At 34.7% G+C, this 16,883-nt stretch overlaps 1 protein-coding gene across 1 annotated transcript in view; it reads left to right on the top strand.

The window, feature by feature from the left end:
* CSMD1 (CUB and Sushi multiple domains 1) overlaps window positions 1-16,883 on the top strand; it is a 1,314,206-nt gene that overhangs the window by 1,285,015 nt on the left and 12,308 nt on the right. Inside the window, exons 62-68 of the mRNA XM_075498045.1 lie at window positions 1,758-1,831; window positions 6,061-6,172; window positions 7,284-7,463; window positions 9,138-9,182; window positions 13,595-13,756; window positions 14,793-14,905; window positions 15,641-15,728. Of these exons, the coding sequence (XP_075354160.1) occupies window positions 1,758-1,831; window positions 6,061-6,172; window positions 7,284-7,463; window positions 9,138-9,182; window positions 13,595-13,756; window positions 14,793-14,905; window positions 15,641-15,728 (774 nt within the window). The remainder of the gene's footprint in view (window positions 1-1,757; window positions 1,832-6,060; window positions 6,173-7,283; window positions 7,464-9,137; window positions 9,183-13,594; window positions 13,757-14,792; window positions 14,906-15,640; window positions 15,729-16,883) is intronic.

Raw genomic sequence — 16,883 nt, 5'->3', positions numbered from 1 at the left:
CTGTGGAAGAGATATTGGCTATGTGGAAGAGCTGGGGTGGGCACTCTGGGAAAAGGTGGCAAGCATGATTATTGAAAGCAGCCTGTATTTGTAAATTAAGACATTAACACTCAATACAATTTTTTAATATTCATTCAAAACTCCTTCTGTCCATAGTTTTTATGAACAGAGCAATCCATATTACATCTCTTTTTTGTAACAGAAGGCAAGAAGGTTTACAAAAGCTAAATCTCAGGTCTATTGTGAGGAATCAAATTTGAAAATGTCATAATGACATTTCTATTTACATTTTATATAGCATAATATAGAAGTACAAGGAAAATACTGCATCAAAGACATAAGCTTTTCTTTTACATCCTAGTTTTTATGTTATCATAAACGGAAAATATTAGACCATCTAAAATATTTACAGAAACTATTGTTAAGCAATTTGAAAATTAAGATCAGTGAACAATACCGAGAACTATGCCTAGAAGTACCATATGATGGCAAATGATGGCACGCTTTTCTATTTCTGGATATTGATAATTTCTTTAAAATACTTTGAGAATTCTTCCTTTTTTCCCCACTGTTCCTTCCGATGAGACCTATCTTAAAAAGTCAGTTCAGCTTCATGTGTCTATTGTTAGCAATGGCATTCCAGCTGATGATAATTTGTAAAAAGTTCTTCAGTTGTTCAAGCAGCTCAAGGTCAGGAGTATGTTTGGCTTTCATTCTCACACGTTAGGTCAACATCCACCTAACTTTTGAAGCCTTTGGTAAATATCAGTTCAGTTGAATTGCTATGCACTACTGATGGTCAACACTGAAAATGGAAGTTGACTGAGAGTGAAATGACATATCACATTATAGTACGTAATAAGTTCAATTTTCCCTCTACAGAAAACTAAAAATGGTTACAGATGAAATATAGTCCCAAGTTGCGTTCTTTGTAACGCAGTGTCAGCACAAAAGCAGACTCGGTTGCCAAGAGGGAATCACATAGTGCAGAAAGATCCATTGGATCAAGTCCTGTGTTGTCTACCTGGTGGATGTGACTGGGCAACCCCAAAGCAAATACACCATCAGAATGTGAAGTGGACATTGCTGAATCAAAAATAATTTCAGGCTGCTTTAGATTACACTCATGAAACTGCTCATCATATAATTAGCTATACTCTGTTGGCGTACCTTTTTTTGTGGGGAGACTGTCTTTTCATTCTCCAGCAACAGCTGAGGTAGTGGTCCATTTGAAACTTCTGTTTTCTTGGTGACATAGAAAAAATTCTGTCAAAAAATTAAGTCCTTTACTTGCTATAAGAAAGCAGGTTGGTTTTGGGTTTGGTATTTTTGGGGGTTTTGGAGTTTTTTTAGAAATCTAACAATCATTAAGCTGTTCGTTGGGAAAGGAGAAAAAAAAGATTTCCCTATATGTTCCATCTGCATTGTGAATAGTGGGATATACTATGTATTCAAAAAGGTTTAAAAGGATAAGCTTAGCAAAAATTAATGCAATCCTAACTCTAAAGTCTACACTGCCAAATATACCTCCAAAAATAACCTTAAATAGTGGCAACGTACTGAAACAAAACACTGTGATCTACCTTGGAAATTTAATTGGAAATGCAAAAGTAATACATAGAAATACACACATTCCACTAAAAATTCAGTTCTTGTCATCACTAGACATTGATGAAATGAGTTAATCTTTGCAAACAGTTTTAGAGTATTCTTTCCATACCATAATAATATCTGTCGTGTTTCACATTTTACATTAGATCCAGCTCACAATACATGTACAGACCCTGGTACTCCACATTTTGGAATACAAAACAGTTCCAGAGGTTATGAGGTAATTCTTTCTTTTATTTATTAGCTTTCTAAAATGAAGATGCATTTAATAATTACAGATATATTAAATTATCTGTAGCCTTAAATGTCTGATGTAAACCTTAGGAAATTTCCACTCCTTTTTAATAAAAACTCATGCTTCATTCCAAGCTTTTTTTTTAACATACAGCTTAAAGAAAGAACTTCTAATCTTGCAATATATCATGTGTTCACTCTTCTAGGAGACTTCAGTAGGGACGACTATTTATAAATTGATTACCTAATATGATATGACATGATATAATTACTTTGCTTTATGATCATAATTCTTTCATACATTGATGAATAGTCAGTAAATACCTAACAACCAAAGACCTGTCTGATCCAAAGGCCATGCAGTCCTTGACAAAAAAGTCAGCAAGTGGCTTTACTAAATTAGCAATTCATGTTACATTTTATTCAGTCAGAGAAGATAAAATTATTCTATGTGTTGGATCCAGGTTCTCTGTGATGAATTTCCTTTCTATAATTTCCATATTCCTCATAGGTTATTAGTTTACCAAGTCACAGTCAGAAAAGTGACTGAGGAAATAAAAGTAGATGCAACAATGACCAATCTACAGTCGTTATATAGATTGATTGACCTCATGTGGATAGATTCTTCAGGTATAAATACTCGTGATTGGAATCTAAAATATGTTCTTTTTGGGTTTCCTGCTTATTTCTGAACCTAGGGCAGTGTTCTACATGGTATTATGATCAAGTTAGTAGAACTGTTTTTCAAAAAATCCTTTCTGTAAATTCCTCTGTTTATTGGTAACCTCTCTCTCCTGCAATTGTTCTGTCTATCATTGCTGTGGCTGCGAGCTCTTTTATTCACCTTCTGCTCCTGACTGGCTCGCAGATGCCAAGGCACTTCTCCCCTAGCCATGTCTTGTGGCATCACCCCTAGGGCAGATCTTCTTCTAGTAATAGGTGCAGCTGCCTTTCTGTCTGTTGTCTCATCTTGACCTTGTACCTGTCCCCATCATTACTTCAAAAACAACTCTAATCTTTGCACCCAATTTGATCAGGGGTTTGGTTTTTTTCTCTTCCCCTTTTATCTGCCTCACAAGTTGTCTTTAATACCAGAATTGTACTGTCCAATTCACTGTTCTAATGTCTGTTGAACATGAAGGCTAATTTTTTCTTCTCATTCACCTCTAGAGGCAATAGTAGGTCTTCACTGATTCTGTATTTAGTCTTTCTCAAGTATGTGTGTGGTGGGTTGACCCTGGCTAGACGCCAGGTGCCCAGCAAAGCCGCTCTATCACTCCCCTCCTCAGCTGGACAGGGGAGAGAAAATATAATGAAAGGCTCCTGGGTCAAGATAAGGGCAGGGAGAGATCACTCACCAATTACCGTCACAGGCAAAATAGACCCAACTTGGGGAAATTAGTTTATTACCAATCAAATCAGGGTAGGATAATGAGAAAATAAAAACTAAATCTTAAAATACCTTCCCCCCACCCCTCCCTTCTTCCCAGGCTCAACTTCACTCCCAAATTCTCTACCTTCTCCCCCCGAGTGGCGCAGGGGGATGGGGAATGGAGGTTGCAGTCAGTTCGTCACACGTTTTCTCTGCCGCTCCTTCCTCCTCAGGGGGAGGACTCCTCACACTCTTCCCCTGCTCCAGCATGGGGTCCCTCCCACGGGAGACAGTTCTCCATGAACTTCTCCAACATGAGTCCTTCCCATGGGCTGCAGTTCTTCATGAACTGCTCCAGTGTGGGTCTTTACCACGGGGTGCAGTCCTTCAGGAACAGACTGCTCCAGCGTGGGACCCCACAGGGTCACATGTCCTGCCAGCAAACCTGCTCCAGCGTGGGCTCCTCTCTCCATGGGTCCGCAAGTCCTGCCAGGAGCCTGCTCCAACACAGGATTCCCATGGTGTTACAGCCTCCTTCGGGTGCATCCACCTGCTTCAACGTGGGGTCTTCCACAGGCTGCAGGTGGATATCTGCTCCACCCTTAACCTCCATGGGCTGCAGAGGGACAACCTGCCTCACCATGGTCTTCACCAGGGGCTGCAGGGGAATCTCTGCTCCGGTGCCTGGAGCACCTCCTCCCCCTCCTTCTTCACTGACCTTGGTGTCTGCAGAGTTGTTTCTCTCGCATATCCTCTCTTCTCTCTCCAGCTGCTGTTGCACAGCAACTTTTCCCCCTTCTTAAATATGTTATCACAGAGGCACTACTACTGCTGCTGATGGGCTCAGCCTTGGCCAGTGGCAGATCCGTCTTGGAGCCGGCTGGCATTGGCTCTGTTGGACATGGGGGAAGCTTCTGGCAGCTTCTCACAGAATCCACCCCTGTAGCCCTTCCGCTACCAAAACCTTGCCACGCAAACCCAATACAATGTGCTTTCACTCTCAGATCGCTATCTGGTACAACAAGATGTAGACTTCTTTCCAATTGCTAGTAAAGTAGATTTTTTTTTTGGCATATGTGATTAGTAGGACTTCCTGTTTGTATGACTTAGCCAAGCTTCTATAAATCAGCTTTTAACAGTCTTTCTTCATTTCAGAAAGGTGTGATAGGAGGCAGCAGACCTTTGAAAGGTTTTCCCCTATCTACCAGCATCCTGTCTTGCCCCGTTCATTTTGTGCCTTTTGTGCTTCACTGTGCTGTGACTTACAAATGCCTCCAATGTTTTTCATCCAAGTATTACACAAAGATTGCACTGCTTTTAATTTTACTTCTACCTGTAAAATGAGAAAGAAATATAACTCTGTAACTACCTTGAACCTAGACATTATATTTTTGCTTGGTCTTTTGGATTAGTGAGGAAATATTTGCAGCTCATCATTACTTACTGATACCAGAATTGGCAGTTTCACAAGACGCAAGATGACTTAGAGTCAAGACCAGCTACACTCTGTTCTGGTCTCTATTACACAGACGTGCTCTGTGTCCTTGGCAAGATAGAGAGATGAATATGTTTAAAAATAGTTATAAATAGATACATCTACAAAGCCATACCAGTAATTTGACCTTTAAAAATACTAGTGAATTTCCCAAGCCACTTCAGGAAGAACTGGTGCAGCATTTGCTGAACATCTATCATGATAATCTGTTTTTATGTAACTGAGTATATAGTTAACAGGTAGGCACTTTTGAAGATAACTGCCCATTTTTTATGTCCATTGAAGTCCTTATATGAAATCTGCAGTGTAGAGCTATCTGCATTTATATACCTGCAAGCTATTTTATTAATATGCTTTGATCACTACTCACTTGTAACTTACTTGCATTTATCTATGTGATATGTTACTTTATTAATAAGTCATATAATTTCAAATAATACTAATTTTTGTGGGGTTTTTTATTTATTTCATCTGATCATATTTATTGACAAGATGTGCTATCCAAAATGAAAACATTGCTTTACTGGTCAGCCCCTCCTCCTTAAATATCTTGATCTGGAGTTGTATTCTGGTTACTTTTGTCAATACCATCAGTAAGTCCATTTTACTAGAACTTTCCATACAATCTCTCTCTCGTACGTTATGAAAATTCTTCATCACTTGCAATTTTGTATCCAATTTTCATGCTTTCCTAGTCTCAGTGAAAGTCTAAAGAGAGTTTTCTCAGTTACTTTAACTTTTCTTCTGAGAAAGGTCATACCACAGTTGACCATAGGAAAGCTTTCCATAACATCACTCTGCTAGTTGAATATCTCAAGTAAAACTTAAGTAGTTTATAGTAACAAATGCAGTGTAAGGAATTGTGGCCAGGAGTTTTCTCTAGTGAATTTATTTGTAGATGGAACAGTTCTTCATAGTTTTTTCTTTTTCCTTTTTCCTCTTAAAAAACATTTTCAGTCAAGTCACACAATGAGAGACCTTTGAAACAGACTTTATGGTCAAGTTCTATTGAAATATATGCAGTGATGTACAGGAAAGAGAGACATCTCAGTCATTTAGCTTGCTTCTGTCACGCTGACAAACTAAGCTGAAATGTATGAGTGTCATTCTTTTCCATGTGCACAGCCTTGTCAATATTTTTCCACTTATTGCTTTCAAATAAGGTTACAAAAGATCAATTGCTCAAACTTTTCATCTCATTTTTTTAAAAAAAAGTTTAACTCTAGAAACTGTAAAAAGAGGATATTTTCATTTTTGCAAAAACCTCTCAAGTAGCTTGTCACTGTCTTGATATCTGACTACATGTGATGGATACCTCTTTTATCTAACATTCTGTTTTGATCCTTAGGTTGGGAGCACAGTCTTTTTCAGATGCAGGAAAGGTTATCATATTCAGGGATCTACCACCCGTTCTTGTCTTGCTAACTTAACTTGGAGTGGCATACAGTCTGAATGCATTCGTAAGTCTGGTTTCTTATCTAATGAGTTAGAATATTGTGCAATGTTACAAGAGTTACAAAGTGATGCATGTGGAAATTCATAGTAAATTATATACTACAAAAAAGTAAACTTTATTTAAAACAGTATTTTTAAATGTTTTTTGTTTCCTACTCTAAGACCAAAGTTGTATTTGGAATATGAATTTGAAGTAAGATTTTTCAGATTTTTTTTGTCATTAAGTTCACAATAATTCTATCAGTTTTACTCAAAAAAGTCTGTCCTCATTAACCCACTGCATTAGCTGCTTTAAATTAATCTAGGTTTTTTGTGTGTGTGTGATTAATAGAGAACAGACAGTGGCCTGAAGTATGCATGGGGCTATTATGTTGGCTAGTATTTTGTGAATCATAAACTATAACTCAGCAAAATTCATCTTTTCTGGGCTATGCATGGGTATGCAAATGATTAGTGTATTTATAGCTCTGTATGGGTTGGAGGACATCAAATAACTATTGTATTAAAATACACTGATCTAAGTAAAAGTAATTCATTATAATGTCCTTAGATTCTTATCCTATTTCAAATTATCTTTCGGTTGTTATAAATGAACACCATGGAGCACAGAGAAAGAAGCATACTGAGCAACCATATCTGTTATAATCAATGTACTATGACAAAGCCTTCCTATGGAATCTTTATTTCAATTGAAATTTATAATGAATTTATTTAGCACAATAACTGCTCTGTAATTTTCAAGGTTCTTTAAGACATTGAATGGAAGCGATGCTTGAAGCTGTGACAGTACAATAATTCACAGGACCAATCATTGCACCATGTACAATGGCATGTGCTTCCCTTCATTTTAATTCTTTTCTGTTTGCTATCATGATTTAATTTTGGTATATTGTTTAAAAATATGTGATAGTATCATTTCCATCTTCCCACAATAACATAACTATACACTCAGAGTGTTACTTTTACAAGTAATAGCTACTTGACATTTCTAAACGGTGTACAAAGATTACATAATGAAAGGGAATAAGTTGGCATGCCTTTATTTCAAATTATGTAGTCTAATCCTATGGAAACTGTTTATGACCACTTTTTCTAACTCTAAAAAACCCTTTTCAGCTCATGCTTGCAGGCAGCCAGAGACACCGGCACATGTAGATGTGAAAGCAATAGATCTTCCTACTTTAGGGTATACTTTGGTATATACCTGTCAGCCAGGATTTTTTCTTGCTGGTGGATCAGAGCATCGGACATGTAAACCAGATATGAAATGGACAGGAAAATCACCTATTTGTAAAAGTAAGTCATTTACTCAAGTGATATGTTGGGCCCTACTTGGTTTGATTTCATTTTCCCTGACATTTTTATTTTATATAGTAGGATTAATTTTTTCTACTTACTATTTAAAAAAGCATATGACACAACAGCTTTTACTTTATGAAAGAAAAAATAAAAAAATGAAAATGAGCATAGCATCTAGAACTCATGGAGGAAAACATGGGGATATGTGTGTGTAAATGCACAGGCACACATATATAAGTTTGCCCCTAACAACAGCAAACAAAACTCAAATAATATAAAGTATTACTTTTAACTGTATTTATCTTTATGTCACAGTTTTAAAGAGTATTTCAATGTATTCAGTGTTTAATGTATGATTTTCTATTAGGAACAAAAAAAGTTATAGCTTGGCTTTCAGATTCATTCAGGTATGCTTTTTTGCCTAAGAAAATCTTCTAAACAAAAAAAGAACAGTAAAATAAAAAAATAAAGACATCTTTGCACCAGATTCCACTTTTATTTATATCCATGTAAATTTCTAGTTTTGCTAGAGTAGCTCTAAGTATATAGTTATGAGGGCTAAATTTGCTCTTCACATGTGAATAAACATGGCTGTAAGTTCCCGATTCAGAAAAATAAAACAAAACTATATTTAGAATATGAATAAAGGAAAAATAGTCAGATGCCATGGGAAAGATGTTTGCAACATGATTTTTAATTCTAATATGTCAAAGAACGCTAAATAGATTTGATGTTTGAACAATATTTGATTTTTCATTAATGTATGGGTAGACTTTGTGTCAACATTGTCAAGACATACAATCTATACATAAAAATTTATCTTCTTATTCTAGTTCCCTAAAGGGTGATTTTTCATGGGTACTATATAAGTAATAATTTGAGATAAATAATCTTATATTTTTTTGTTAATTTTCTTTTTTTGTTTGAAATTAAAGATAAAATACAGAAAAGGTTTCTATAAGCAGTATTTTTTTTTATTGGCTTACAGTCTTTAGGTATAATTCTTGAGTGCACCACACTTCTTGTACTTTCTTAGCACTTGATCAGTCTAATCAGTGAATTTCTGCTCCTAAAGAAAAAAAACATGCAAGACCAAATATTCCTATGGGACATTAGCCTTTTTAAAGTGGCTAATGATATGAGGCCAGAATTTGATCTGGGGTCAATGGACATAACTCTGCTGAGGGTACCAGAAATGTAGCAAATGACACTGGTTGTGATCCTTTCCCATGGTATCTGATCCTGTCATTTTAATTCAGCTCTCTGGCTTTTGCTGGTTTGTGTCATAAATGTATCAATCTTTATTAATACAATTTTTACTATATTTAATATACTATTATTCATAATTAGATATAGTATTTGTCCCCTCTATAAGGCTCTCTTTTATAGCACTGGGACTGATATAAAAATTTTAGACCTAAATGTATGAAATACTTGGCTAGCCAGACAACTTTCCACAGTAAAAATGTTGTTTACCTAAATTATTTTCTGATAGTGTTGTGTAAGTGTATAGGTTTGAAGATGTGAAGTATTCAAAACCAGTTATTTCTGTTTTAAATATGGCTCTATTGGATAAGAGATTATTGCATCCATCAGGCATTGTTTTAACATTCTATTTAAAAAAAAACCAAATATGTTCATGAAAATGATAATTTGTCTTTTTACTTGTAGGTAAAGGAGTGAGAGAAGTTAATGAAACAATAACTAAAACTCCAGGTTTGTATACAAGAAGAGTTTTAGATCTAAATAAATTAAATTGATTTACACCCTAGATTGTTATGGATAATAAAACTATTTCCAATATTTAACTTAAGAATTTATTACTCATTTCAAAGGAATATAAAAGTTGAGGTCTTTCATAATAATAGGTACCATATAAAACCTTTTCTGTGAAATTCTTTCCCAAACAACATTTTTTAATTTCTACAGCACCAATGTTGTGAATTGCACAAAAAACCCTGTCAAACCAAAAAGATAAAGCATATATACACAAACCCCAGATTTCAAGTAGTTTTATATCAGAGACATTGCTATAATGGAGAGCCTTATAATGAGTGTAGAATATAATTGCAGGGATTGGGTTCAGTCAACGTTTCACCCTTTACATTGCAAGTGTTGTAAGAAACCACCAAAAAAAAAAAAAAAAACCCACCAAAAACCAGTTTTAGAAATTTTGGTGGCCTTCATTTCATGGAAACTCTCAAAGTACTTGAAGATAGGACCACCACCAGCAGGCAAGCATTGCTGCTGCTACATAGAAATATGCCTCCTCATGAACATGCGTGCAGTTAACCTTTTCCTCCTGCCAGTGACAAAATAGACAAATACATCTGAGAAATCCTTGATGTAGATCTTTTTAGGTTCAATCATTTTCAGAAAATGAAGGGCCTAATTTTTTTTACTGACTTATTTAACAATGAGCAGTTTTCACTAAATAAATGAGCTTGCAACTCTATATTCTGAATTACAGCAAGCTTCAGGGAAAATAAGATTAATGGTTCACACTCACAGCAGTTCACAGAAGGACTCTGTAGAGTAGATGGGATAAAAAGGTATTTCTGCTAATAATTAACCTTCCTGGTAGGTTTATTAGTGAGAGTGTCAGGTGAAACCATAAATGAGTTCTTCTCAAATGCATTACTTCTACAGACTCACAATAAAGCAGGCTATAATGTGCATTCATTATAATTAATATACAGTCTTCATTTATTGAAGGATTCACCTCACCAAACACCTAAGGTACACATTAATCTGCTACCACACAGGTTTGAAGTTTCAATGCCAAATTAAAATATAGACCAAGTCTCCAAATCTATTCACTATGCAGAGCATCAGTATCAATTCACACCACATCATGTCCCTTATAACTAGTTTTGATAAGTAAGTACCATTTGAAAGGCATTTTTTTGAAAAATGAAATGTTATGATTGAAAAGGCCAATAATGGTAAGCAGAGAACTGAGACTGTGTAACAAAAAACAGTAATTAACAAGGAAAAGTTTTAAGCTGTTTTTAAATACCAAGTCTGCGCTATTATTATGTCTTTTAAAACTGTGAATTTTCTTTAGTATAGAACACTACATATTTTGGAGCATTTTCTTTACGTTGTTATCTTGGCTTTTGGTAGAAAATTCCATTTGCTGTTATCTGTATTTTAAATGGGATGAAGCTAATATTGCTAAATTACTGTTTTTGTAACAGAATAGATTTGTGTTCTGATTTCCCTCCTTTGAATATCTGAATACAAATTATGTTTATTATTGTTTATTAAATTGCTATTTTTTTGCCAGAGTTAATGTTTTCATAAGCAATAGTAACTATCATTTTTACAGTACTGCAAATTGTAATTGAGTATAAGTTGCAACTAAAGAATTGTCACAATACCCATGTGAAGTTTAAGAACTACAATGCTCTGTTTGGTTCCCATGGTTCTCACTGCTTTGTATAGTCTTTGCAAAAATAGTTCAGAAGCTGTTTTAATGAGTAGCCATGGATTTCCCCATTTGTCACATTCTGAGGAGAATCTGTAGTTGGTGCAGTATTAGTATGATAATACCCAGTTCATTTTTCTCATTCTGCATTTGCCCACAGTGGGTGCGAAAGGTAGGGACATTGCAAGGGCTCAGCAGAATTGGGTCAAAGCCACTCCGATTTCTCAGCAGCATCCATGGGACTGCAGAACTTACATTTTAACCTTTTACAAAAACATGACTGGGGAAGCAGAAATGTATTTTGCTATTTTCTTCCCCTACTGATTCTGTCCATCTGCAGGAAGTGCAAATTCTGTAAATACTGAGACAATGGTACTAGTTCACAAAGATTAACAGCTATTACTGACAATTAGAGTGGTTAGAGAAAGTAGATATTGAAGATGTTGAATGTGACAAAACAAGTATGGTCTCTGCTCCTTTATAAAAGTCTTACATAGTACCTGTCAGGTTCATACCAGTAATACTAGATGTTCAACTTCATGAGAATTACTTCAAACACACTATTTTAATTAAAAGCAAAGACAAATAAAAATAATTTTAACATATTTTTAAAATGTGGGTTTCAAATTTACTGTATGTCACTATTGTAGCAAAGCAACGAGAAATATGTAGGAAAGAGTCTGAAAGACCTTTTACAGGGTTCATATATTTGCAGAAAATATATGCATTCTAAGGACTGTGAGATACCAATTGAAATTTAATGCTTCAGATTTTTTGGTATTAAGTTGAGGTTACCTTGTGTAAAGCCCCAGTCCTACACTGAGTTTTGCTTTGGAAAGGGAGCACTTAAGATTCTTTGAAGCTGTTGTACTCACAGCCATATAGTGGGTCTCCACTCACTTGGAATCCAATGGTGGTACAAACAACAGACTAATGGTGTTTTCGAATCATGCCACATTGAGCTTGAACATTTGCTTGTGGCTTTTGCACAATTTGAAGGCAAAAGTCACTGAAGAAGTTATTATCCTTCTTCTTTATGAAATGCATCCTAGGAAGTGTAATAATATGATTAAGAGACAGTCAACAGCTAATCAGTCATCAAATTTTCAGATGCCTGTCAGTATGTTTTGTTGGAAGTACATGGTATTATTGACGTGGGTTTCTTTTTGATTCATTTTTGCAATCAGTGATTAGGTGGAGGAGGAAATATCCATGGGATTTATTCAAACCAGATACACAGGTTACCTACACTGATAAATTTCCTTCAATATAGACAGCTGCCTTTACATGCGCTCAGAGTTTGATAAAATGCAAAAAAATCCAATAATGTATTTTAAGAGTTTAGTTAGAAGAGTGTGAAACTCTTCTAATATCAGTCTTTAGCTATGTAGCAAGTATCATTTGTAGTGGTTGTGGATAGTAAGGGTAAATTTTAATAGTTGCTAGGGCTGTCATTTTGTCAAGATATCATGTGATTGGTTAAACAGTTCTTTTTATGAAGTTTTATTTTGATTCTTAAAGCTTTACTTCTCAAATTGTAATGCTAGAAAAAGCTTAGAACTAAGTGGAAAAATGTCTATTTTCACTTGTCAGAAGCTGCCAGGAAACACTGGGGATGCTGCCTGGCCAGGAGGAAGATTGGTCTCTTTTGGCCAACTTAACTGTTTGTTTAACTTAATCACCATGTTTGAAGGAAGTCTTCCCCAGATTTTATAACAGCGAAGTATATGGGAGAAATATAGCAATGTGTAGGGCAGAAATGAATGTTCAAGTCATGTAGCACCCTGTAAATCTATCTGACATAAAATCTTCTCCTAAGAATTTTTTTCTCTTCTGTGTTTCCTTTTTAATTAATATTAATATTGCAGATACTGTTGAGTAAGAGAGACTTTTTCTACTCTGTTGGCAATTTAGCCAAACATTTAAAATACAACATTTAATGACCTGTAAATAATTTATTTTTTCTATATAGACGAAAAGTACCAATAACATCAAATAAATGACCCAAATACATATACTTCTTCTAGTAATTCATGCTTCATCTTATAGGTTTTTTACTTCAGATTATTCAAACGGCAGTTTCTGAGAAGCAGACCTTTATTTTAAAGCAAAAAAGTTCCCTGCTCAGGCAACTTCACTATTCACAGGTGCAGTAATACTGTATGGAGAAAAGATGTGGAGTCTAAAAATGACTGATTAAAAACTTGTGCTAAACTGTATCTGGAATTCAGTGAATTCAGTTGAATATTCAGTTGATATTCAGTTGAAAAATGACACACAGTGCTGCTTTAATAGATTCATAAAACCAAAGGGATGGCCTAAGATAATGTCTCCTTTCAGGAATCCCTGACTTCAGAATATTATTCTCCTTTTTTTCCTCATACCTTAAAGCTACCGGGCTTTAGGGGAAGACTCCATTATTTTTCATATTCTTGGGGACATTCACTGAAGCACACAAGCTATGAAGTGTGAGGTTATTTAAGAACATATATTGTAATGGACAGGTGTCGTATATTATAGGCAATTGTGTGGAAAGGTCATTAGATATATTGTCTACTGTTGCAAAATTTTTACTATAATACCTCCTTAGAACAGTGGATTGATGCTGTAACAAAAAAAATGAAGTATGGCTAGAAAAATTGCTACTTTGTTGTAGTTTACTCCTTTCTTTGTTTCTTTTTTGCCCACTTTTATTTAGTTCCCTCAGATGTGTTTTTTATAAATTCACTGTGGAAAGGGTTTTATGAATATTTAGGAAAAAGACAGCCTGCTACTCTGACTGTTGATTGGTTCAATACTACAAGCAGCAAGGTGAATGCCACATTCATTGAGGCATCCAACATACAACTCAAACTATCAGGTAGGTTCAGGATTTGGTGTTAAAAAAGCTGTTCTTTTTTTTCATCTGTTCAGTTTTGTTGTATTTTCTGCCAAACACAAAACAAAAACTTTATGTTTTCACTAAAAATCTTTTTCTGCTTATTTTGCAAAAGGAAAGTTCCTAATGTAATGGTCTGCACAGATTTCAGTCAATTTATATGCAGTCACCTCTCTGTTTTTCCCCTTACATTTCAAATAAATATTGAGATAGGGTTTTTTCATCTTGGACTGTTGGATAGTATTGATGTGTTGAACTCACAGGTAATATTGAAGTAGCAGACAAAGTGTATATAGGCATTTTAAGAAATGTACCATTGAAAAGCTCCATTATTCAATAGTGATTAATATCTGCTTTAAAACAATATGGTCTTGATAATGGCATAACATAAAATAGGCACAGATAAATAAATACCTTAAATTAAATTATGCATACTTTTTAATCAACATCGTGCATTCCTTTCTGCAAATCTGACCGTGAAGTTCTGATTTAGCCTCTGATCGCAGTTATATTTGAAAAGAGGATTATCAGCTATCAGTACCTTTTAAGGTCAAGAGTTCAGAGAGAATTTCAGTAGTTGGCTGCCAAATAAATTTTCTTTCACTGCACTATCGATATTTACTATAGCAATATACTGTTGTGATGTGAATAAAATCCAGTTTTTTCCAGTTCAAGGAAATTCCAGGCAAGGAATTCTATCTGTATTCAGAATTATTGAAATACTGTACAAAAAGACAAATATTCTTGCCCATTTATGTATAAAATTAAACAGTACAAAACCATCTTTGCATCTGGTTATCAAACATGATGTGGGCAAAATAGCAGTAAAAAAAGATCCCGTTATTACACCACTTTAAATCTTGTTTTTTCCAAGTTATAAAATTCTATAAAATATTAAAGAATATTTTCTACAAAATATTTTAGTTCTAAAGCAATATACTTAGCTTTGAAAGGATATTTGAACAAACTGGTTGAAAAATTGTTTAAAAGGCGTGTGTTACCTCCTTTATGTTCATAGGTGTTTACAAGAAAGAAGAAGCCCATTTGCTCTTGAAAGTTTTTCAGATTAAAGGACCTAGTGACATTTTTGTAAGCAAGTTTGAAAATGACAACTGGGCACTAGATGGTTATGTAAGTAACCAGACTGCTATGGATAAAACTTGCTGAGTTTAAAGTTTGAAGTAATTTGTGATTTCCTATATGACTCTCTCCAACTTTTTATATTACAAATATGGAATACAGCACTCTAGATACCAATGTAGAGATCATATTGGTTTTCTTTTCAAAAATACGTATACTATTTGCCACACTCCCATTAGAATTTTTAGTTTACTAGGGGGAAGGTGGAGTGAATCAGCATATTTTGCCAAGTTTTTGCCTTGTTTTCTTAGATGAGAATGGGAATGTTACCTTTAGAAATATTGTCCTTTTTTGGTTTTGTAAATAGTTCACTGTAATAAAATTACATTTAATCTTGAAGAAAAAGAGAGTTATTTTACTCTTTGCAGTCCTCCTTTGTGCCTCATGATGCTTTCTATGGAAAATAATTTAAAATCTGACAATTCAGCGGACTTCTATATGCATATACTAATTAAATTATATGTAGGCCAGTTGAAGAATTTTAAACCCCAGCAATATATATCAGATTTTTTAAAGACATTCCAGGTGTTATTTTGAAACTTTGTTTGATACTGTTGCAAACTTAAAATGATAAATATTGTATAAGCATAGAGAGTTCACTACAGTTTTTAAGGATAACAGTGAAAATCTGGGCTCCATATATCTACTGTAAGTCAGAAAAACAAATGGCTAAACATTGTTATTTATTTGTTTCAGAAATCTTTTTTCTGTTTCAACATATTCTAGGTATCATCAGGGCTTGAAAGAGGTGTTTTTACCTATCAAGGTGATATACATGGAAAAGACTTTGGAAAATTTATGCTCCAAAGACAAGGTAAATACATTCATAGAGCTTTAACTTGCATAACCTTTTGGGTCTTGCAAGAGTGAATTCCACAAATGAGTCAGCTATCTAGCTGAAGTAAGCATGTTTATTTCATGCCATTGATATTATAAAAAATATAGTGCAATATGCATATTTGAAATATATAGTTCAAATCCCAATTTAACTCTGCTTAACATGTTACTGTCTCATGTTTTGTAGTATAGCAACTTCATAAGATGACTACAGGATGCTCTTAAAGAGAATGCCACTGCAACTGCTTGCTTTTCTGTGAATGTCTTTTTGAAAGTAACAGGGGTGTCATGCAATGCGAAGACATTTTCTGCTCAAATGTATAAATTGCAGTCAGAATCATATAGGAAATTAAAAGGACAGAATCAACACTGATGTTGAGAGTGTCATGTGGAGAGTGCTTGTTGCTGGTGGATGTTTTCAGAATGTATATGTATTTAGATAGAATTCTACTTCACTGTCAAAAATATTAAATGAGTGACTGAGGTATATATTACAGCTATGGATTCAAGTGCTCTCCAGCAGCTGGTGAAAAACTAGTTATTAGTTACTAGTTTTACTCATAAAATAATTTTGTCATAAAAACTAATAAAACATTTACTCATGAAATATTTACTCATAAAATAGTTTTGGCAAATACCAAGTGTAGACATCTGCATTTCCTGATCCTGGAACTACTGCAGAGTAGTTGAAGCACCATACATATACAGCAAATTACTGGGCTAGGAGGAGGAGACAGCCTAGCCAATATATCTATAGCAGACTGTATCTACATTTTATAAATTGCCTTGGTTCCATTAACTTCACTGGTGCTGTACCCAATGCCCTTTAAAGTTCTGCCAAATCTCCCATGTATTTCTTTGCTCTATTAACTGCTCTAATAGCAGTTGTCCTATGGATTTGCTCATCTTGGATACCTCTCAAATTGCTATATATGTTTAGTCACAAGGTGCGGAAACTGTACTCTTCAAAGTTTCAGCCTAAGAACTTCCAGTTACTGAAGCCGAATACAATTTCAGTCTTCAGAGTAAATTCTTGTGTGGGATAGATTGTCTGCCTGTACTTTCGTGTAATCCTTATCACTGTGATATCTAAGATGCTTTTTCTTTCTGATTTTAACAAGCAAACTGTAAA

The sequence above is a fragment of the Mycteria americana genome, chromosome 3 (genome assembly GCF_035582795.1).
Source record: "Mycteria americana isolate JAX WOST 10 ecotype Jacksonville Zoo and Gardens chromosome 3, USCA_MyAme_1.0, whole genome shotgun sequence".
Classification (NCBI taxonomy): Eukaryota; Metazoa; Chordata; class Aves; order Ciconiiformes; family Ciconiidae; genus Mycteria; species Mycteria americana.
The sequence above is the reverse complement of the archived record's forward strand: the minus strand, read 5'-3'. Positions and strand labels throughout refer to the sequence as shown.